The 7,919-nt window shown below is 33.9% G+C and overlaps 1 protein-coding gene across 1 annotated transcript; it reads right to left on the bottom strand.

Annotated features, from left to right (window-relative positions):
- Positions 1–1,797: 1,797 nt before the first annotated feature.
- On the bottom strand, positions 1,798–5,381 carry LOC104770639 (uncharacterized). Its single transcript, XM_087503504.1, has 9 exons — positions 4,660–5,381; positions 4,399–4,585; positions 4,062–4,195; positions 3,742–3,854; positions 3,399–3,651; positions 2,953–3,108; positions 2,430–2,509; positions 2,284–2,330; positions 1,798–2,185 (listed from the first exon to the last, which is right to left on the bottom strand). The coding sequence occupies exons 1-9, from the start codon at positions 5,050–5,052 to the stop codon at positions 2,043–2,045; spliced, it is 1,506 nt and encodes a 501-aa protein (XP_087359630.1). The 5' UTR covers positions 5,053–5,381; the 3' UTR covers positions 1,798–2,042.
- Positions 5,382–7,919: the final 2,538 nt, after the last annotated feature.

Below are 7,919 nucleotides of genomic sequence, written 5' to 3'. Positions count from 1 at the left end.
ACCTCTTGCTTTACTTGCATAGCATATATTATAATTACACACGAAAAGCAAGTGTGTATAACAGTATATATATGTATATACACACACAATTTTGTAGGAGTATTTATTTATACGTACGTGTATAAGAATCAATTGGAATCCATCGGAATATAAAAAGCAAGTTATATAATACTATTGACATAGCGATCAACATAGGATATTTTCAACCAAATTGATGAAGAATATTAGGTAATTCGACGACTTGATTGGTTTACGGGTCAAATGTATTATATATTCCAATATTGTATATAGATAAGTTTCTACCATTCTCTGTTGTATTACCAAAAGCATCTATGATCTCTACAAGAAAACACGTACGAAGTTTAAGTTTGATACATAGTTTTTACCTTTGATCCGTTTTATTGATGATTAAATTTTAAAAGTTTATTTTTCATGACAATAAGAATTTTACGTACCAAATCTTCAGCAAAGTTTTTAAAAAGATAAACATCTTCAACTTATTATATAGTGTAGTGGTTTGGATCAAGGAGCTTTTAACTGTAGCAATGCAATCAAATAAAATGGTTGTATAACATTTTTGGATAAACAAAAGCAATGCCTTTATTTTTTCCTTTGAGGCTAAGTTATGAAGGTGTGGTGTCACATTCCATCCGAATGTCTTTTATATTGTTTCGAGGCCCTAAATTTATAAAAGACTAACCATAATATCATTATTTCTTTACTTTACTTTTGGCTTTGTCATCAACATTTGTCCCATTTTCAAAATTTTCTCTTGTCATGTCTTGTTTTTAAATATGTAATTTTTCTTTATATTTAGACACAACATGATTAGATATCAACTTAATTACTTGATACAATTACAACACAAAATTTATTGGTTTCCAACACTAATATAATTATATAACTTATCTTAGCCACAAATAACAACGATGATTCAACGACGAGAGTACAGAGTACAGACAAATGAGCTACCCCAATATTTATTCATATTAATTCCGGTTTCGCCATAATTAAAAAAATGCTTTTCTTTTTTATAATTATTAATATGTTATGGTCGCTTTCCATTGGACCAAATGAGTGAAGTTTTCATGAAGTAGTATCCAATCACATTACTGTGCAAAAACATTAAGAAGGAGAGTATTTTCTATTGTAACTTTGATCGATATTGCTTTTTTTTTTTTGGCTAAGTTCTATATCATGTAACTGAGTTAACAATCATATGCTTTTTTATAAATTTTGAATTTGACGAAAAACACTGCTGTACTTTAATTTTGGCCAAAACAATCACTGATGTACGTTGTACAAATCGCATGACTACGTAATAAAAATAGTACTTTAACCGATCCAACAATTTTAAATTCTTTACACCCATTCAACGCATTCAATACAAATTGTCGGCTTTTGTTATGTTCACGTTTTAGAATATTCAAGATATCGAGTTATACACTAAAAAATAAAAATAAAAGAGATCAAATAAGCCAATCTGTTTGAGTCGGGCAAGTATAATCAAATGAGACACACAAATTGGTTTCATTATTTCGACGACCCATATTGTAATGGACCACAGTCCAATATCCAAAACTCTATATCTTGACAACTTGAACCTCTTCATATATTACATTAAAAAGGAAAAAAAAGAAAAAAATCAACAGTAACTTATTAGTTGTAGTATGACTTACCTTCATTAGTACTATGAGTTTTATGAAACTTTTGAAGAATGGTAACATTTTAAACCGACTTTGTGACATTTCTCTTTAAATACCCTAACAATGACTTTGAAGAACTTCATTGAGCATATAGATAAAACATTTCCTTTTTTCAAAGTCTCAAAGTCTGTATAGCGTACAATGGTCTTCTACCATAGCGTTCTCATCACGTCGTGGACTGAGAGAGACTGAAAAGCAACTGCAACTACTTATAAAATATTCAAAAGTCTAGCCCAATCCCAGTACAATCTCAGTAACTATTGCAATAATACTACGGATGTACGTAAGTAGTTATTGATTTATATTTTATTGCTTTATACTATAACCAAACAAACTTTAGATTGATATGTTAAGATCTCTCAGATCCTTTTGGTACGTTGAAATCCAAGAATCAATTATTTTAATTTCTTTCTCCCTTTGCCTCACCAGCCACTCCGGATCTTCTTTGCTCTTCAAGGTAATGTCCTGACAATGCGAACCTGCACATATATTACATTTAAAACATATTGTAATAATCAAATTACATTAGAAATATATTCATTTTAAATCAAAATTGAAAATATAATGAATTACGTACCATTCGTTGTGATGGCGACTACAGTATCTGAAATATCCTCCAAAATTCTGGAAATATTAGAAAAATTTCTGATAAATTACCTTGTGTACGTTGATTTACTAGTAACTAATTCAAACATTTATGAACAACTAATTCTATTTATTTACCCGCCGACACTGTATGGATCTGACAACCCATTGGAGAAGATTATGTTGCTCCCAAATTTTCGGAGGATTAACTTGACATCCTGCAATATATATATATATATTTATATAGTAAGTTTTAAATAACTATTTTCATAAAAAAAAAAAAAAATCATTTTTAACAAACTATTAAAAAATTCGGTCCAAATAAATGGAATTGAAGGTGATGTTCAAAATATGAGTCTTTCAAAAAAAAAAAAAAAAAAAAAAATCCAAGACTCAAATGATGATATCTATACGAAATATATACAGTTGTACAAATAGACTACTATAAGTTTACCAATACGTTACTATTGTTTGAAAAAAAGTAACAAAAACTAAAATAAAAAAATTACATCGTAGACAATAAATATATACAAGGAACTCCAAAAATATCCAATTTACCAGAGTTTTCTACACGATGGTTTAGTGTGGCTTGTGTCATTGACTCAGCTATTTATGATGACTTTAAAACTAGTTGATTAAATATAAATCATATAGACCTGACCTGAATGCCGAAATGCGTTGTGATCCAATGTTGTCTAGGTGGGACACCGTAATTTGATTCACAGCCCTCAATGTAACTGGTCATATTAAACGGTGCTGTCGGGAACATGGTATCTTGTTTGTCATATCCCACCGGCATAACAATTTCACTGCAGCTCTGTATAAAGATCATTCATGTAAACCAGTTAAAAAAAAAAAAACATCACTGATGTATATTTTGCAAATAACACTATTATATTTTAACAATTTTTTTTTACATATTAATATTAACTAGACGAATTAAGAAATAAAACAATGTAAATCATTAAATTATTTTTTAGATTCCACTAAAATCTCTCTAAATCTAAAATTCACAAAATTAACTCAAATGTGCTTATAAGTCAAATATATCCCCTTTAAATGTAAAACTGATATCGTGTTTTGATATGTCTTTTGATGCACATATACCTGCCATCTCCATGCGATAACATTGTTTGTTGGCTGCGCAAACATATTGGGATCATAGCAAGTTCGGTTGCCTACTAAAGCGACAACACCGGCAAAAATCCTGTCGAGTAAATCATGTTTACTGTTTGGTGGGTTGGCATTGATTGCATTGCACACGTTGGTAACCCAATAACTAGGACCCCGGTTGTATTGAACGGATTCGGCATATATCGTGTTCAAAAAGTCTTTGATATTGGAGCTTCCGTTCAATGGACTGATAGATAGTTGTAACGGAAGAAATTAAGTGTAGAATGTAGATTAACTCAAAAAAAGTAACATAAAAATTAAGATAGTTCTCTCTTACGCGCAAGTTTTGAATTTTTTGCTGAGAATCAAGAGACCTTGGGGTTTGGCAGCAACTCTATCGATTTCTTTCCAAGATTTACGGATTGTGTTATAACATCTTTCACTTGTTTTCTGATGGGATATGATATATGTTTAGAACAATAAAACGAAAGATGTAACTAATTTTTAGTAAATTAAAGGTAAAATCACTTAACCACATGTAACATCGTCAAAGATTAGTGAAGACGAGATAGTTGAAATGGATTAGTTGTGATAAAACAAAAAGAAAAGGTCCTACATGTTGATATCTGGTATAATTTATTGGATCATTAATATTACCTTGAAAACTTTGGTTACGATATAATAATAACCAAACTTAGGACGAGTATCTTCAAAGTAGAGAAGAGGAGCTGAAGATGCTAATGCTCCAAGTGCTATGTGTGGATATTTTAGCCTGAACCATGCCGCTAACACTTTGTGTACAACGTATAAATAAAATGATTATTTACCTTCATATAATGCTATATTTAATACTATCACTGAGTCTGAGACTAAGGAGATCATAAGATTTCATATAGTAATCCGTATTATAGGAACATGTGTTTAAGAGTAACTATGTCACACAAGCCTTATAATTTATGTCTATGATATAGAATTATCTATATTATAGACTTACTTCCACCATAGGATCCTCCTATGACAATGATAGGGCTGTGTTTGGTAGAGTACTTCTCCTTAACGTGCAAGAGAATTGTGGCATAGTCTGCTAGGGCTTGTGCTGCGTTCAAATACCCCAACGTACTTGCGTTCTTCAAAGCTTCTTCTGCTGATCCAAATGGCATCGTCTTACCATAATACCTATGCTGTATTACATATTGTATGCATTTATTAATAAACACTACATACGATTTATATATATAAAGGTTTAAACTCACACCTCTATGTAGACGAGGAGCGCTTTAAAACGGGGACCATTGTCACGAAGAAAGCCAACGGCAGACAAGTCAGAATCTAATGACGATTCCTCTCCAAGAAACGCTAAGATCGGCGCGTTTGCTTTAGCACCACCCCAGTGCGAAGAATCAATGGCGTATCGTTGTTGAAAAGTCATGTAGCTTTTGGGTGTGAATGTGAAGTGATCGAGGGTCTGATTAAAATAGAACATCTTAAGGTCAGATGCATCTACTTTTTGTGTTGATCCATCAGGTGCAATCTTTAGCGTTGTTGGTGAAATCGCAAGTCGGGCAACTTTGGAGTGTGCGAGAGATATGAAATAAGAAGGCGATGTTGAAAATATCAATAGAAGGAGAACTGTAAATGGAAGAGACATTTTGGGAGTGTTTCGTTTTATCTTAGTGACTTAGTGTGGTATAATGATGTTCACTAGCTATGTTGGCTTATTCCAAGTTCATGCACCAAAACCTTTATATATATATAGACCCCCAAAAGTTTTAATTAATGCGCACTATATTATATTTCTATTATATTATATGCTTGTTACGTTTGATGTTTATTCTGCCTTTTGTGCGAATCGTTTTATATATTTGAAGTTCTAGACTTTCAGAAATTATGTATATGTTTCGGATTTAACATCAGAGAAAATTCCACAAAACTAGGAGTCGGATTTGGATAGTATCTCTTTAATATTCAAAGTAAACTGAAAAGAAACATATGTTACGAACGATCTAAATCAATCTACTTGATCATAGAGATCTTAATCAAAGAGACGTACATGCTTTGGTCACTCCACATGACTATAACGTACTTATTGCTATTTTGACGTGTGATGAGGATTCTAAGATAAGCCGATGTGTACTCTTAAAAGTATTTAGATGCGAGAACCATTAACCCAAATGGGCCAAAACTGGACTTAACCGGCACATTCATCTGATCTGACTACATATCAACTGTGGAATGTTGATTTATAAAAGTCGGTTCTTTCACATCCACTGTCTCTAAGTCTCCTACTTTAAAACAAAACCTCCACATCCGCCTGTCCAATGGATTTTGTAATATTAAAGAATATTAGTAATCAAACATGTGCAGTTGTCACATCATAGTCTTCAAGTGGAGATCTGGACTTTAGAAATTTGTTCCGTAAGTTGACTTGATTCGTACGTAATCTTTCAATTCTCTTAACCGGCCATATTGCTAAAATATCTACACTGACCGATCAAACCATATTTTCCTCGGAGTCGTCTAATTGATCAGACAATAATAACACACGGAACTTTTATTCAGTCTCTAAACCAGACATTGCTTACTTTATCATCACGAAATTTCTATATGACATATACTTACAATTTTTTGAATTTCACACGATTTAATGGTTCAAATTAAGAATTATAGATGGGCTTGTTATGTAAATTCAAATAAAATTTACTAAAATCGATAAGAGAAAGAAAGCATGTACTAAAAGACAATTCATAATTATGAGTATATTTTCATTTCAAATTTCATCATAAGCTTATAGATAGCTATATATATCTATTCTTCCATCATATTTTTCTACAAGTAATTTTTTTTTTCGGGAAATTCTGATGTAGTACCCCGTATCTTTTTAACCTGTTACTGTCACCTTCCCATTCTGCATTTTATTTTGTTGCGTAAATGTTTGGAATGGTATCAAAAATAGACTATAAATGGATGTTGTATCAAGTAAGCAAAAAAATATAAAGAAAAGTTACATTTCATAATTCATATTAATGTTGTCATGTTGGTAAAGGTTGCGCGTGCAAAGTGATGGACACATATGTTCATTGCACATTTGGTTACTGGCACCACAAATATACATGCTTGCTTCATGAAACTGCTATCATTTCTTTATCTTTTATCTTTTTAATGTATAATTTTCTGTTATTATACAAATGGTGCCTTTGGCCCAGAATTTCACTTCCATTTTTTTAATAATAGTTGAATCCTCAAGTTATAGGTTAAGAGACCTTGTGATATGTCTATATTTTGTCTCTCCCTAGCATATATTTATCATGCATTTAGCTAGGATAACTCATTGTTTTGCTTCATTTTCTAGTCCTTTCTATACACTTTGCATGTCTAGGTAGTTCTTGCATCATACTTGCATACATTGTGCATTTCAGAGTATTTCAGGTATCCAGAAGACGTCGGGAACGCATCGCTCGACCCATCCGCTGCACAACACTCCCGGAACCGTCTCTCGAGCCAATCTCGCAACACTCCCGGAACCGTCTCTCGAGCCAATCTCACAACACTCCCGGAACCCTCTCTCGAGCCAATCTCACAACCCCGATCGAGCCCCTCTCTCGAGCCAGTCCCATCCGCTCGATCGAGCCATCCGTTCGAGCCGTTCCACTCGAGTGGGATTTAGCTTTCTACGTCTTCATCAAAGTTGTAGAGAATTGAGTTATCTTCCCAACGCCGTTTATTTCAAGCCAATCGGAGGTGTACACCACGCTCGAGCCACTCTCACTCGCCACACACTCCAGCTTGTTTGATCGAGCCACTCTCTTTTGCCACGCACTCCAGCTTGTCTGATCGAGCCGCTCTCTCTCGCCACACACTCCAGCTTGTCTGATTGAGCCACTCTCACTCGCCACACACTCCAGCTTGTCTGATCGAGCCACTCTCTCTTGCCACGCACTCCAGCTTGTCTGATCGAGCCACTCTCTCTCGCCACGCATTCCAGCTTGTCTGATCGAGCCACTCTCTCTCGCCACGCACTCTAGCTGCCTTCACGCGAGCCACGCTGACATTGCATTCCACTCGATGCACACGAACTCGATCGTACATGTCAAGAAGTAAGACGTTTGGTCTCACACGCTTCAGGGAATTCCCAAACCGACTCTTCACCGTGTCGTTTTAAGTTTTAGGGCTTTCCATGTTGGACTACTATATATACATTTTGGTAAGTCTCTGCGGAGACATCTTATCTTTTATTTCGTATTGTTTTCTTTCCCAGAAGGTTTTTAACCTAGCCACAAAATATGTTCTGAGACTTGTATTCCGATATCTTTGAGATTTATTCAGTTTTGCATTGGATTCCTTTTACAAAGTTGTTCATCTTATTTTTATCTACCTAATAATGCTTGTTTCAATGTTTTCTGTGTTTGCATCCTTGATGATGAATTTCGGATCTGAGTAGTGTGGTAGTTCTTGAGGATGGGATAGATTAGGTGGAGGATCTTAGGATGTAGAGTGTTTAAGCTTTGATTGTATGAT

The sequence above is a fragment of the Camelina sativa genome, chromosome 20 (genome assembly GCF_030686135.1).
Source record: "Camelina sativa cultivar CO46 ecotype springtype chromosome 20, ASM3068613v1".
Taxonomy (NCBI): Eukaryota; Viridiplantae; Streptophyta; class Magnoliopsida; order Brassicales; family Brassicaceae; genus Camelina; species Camelina sativa.
The sequence above is the reverse complement of the archived record's forward strand: the minus strand, read 5'-3'. Positions and strand labels throughout refer to the sequence as shown.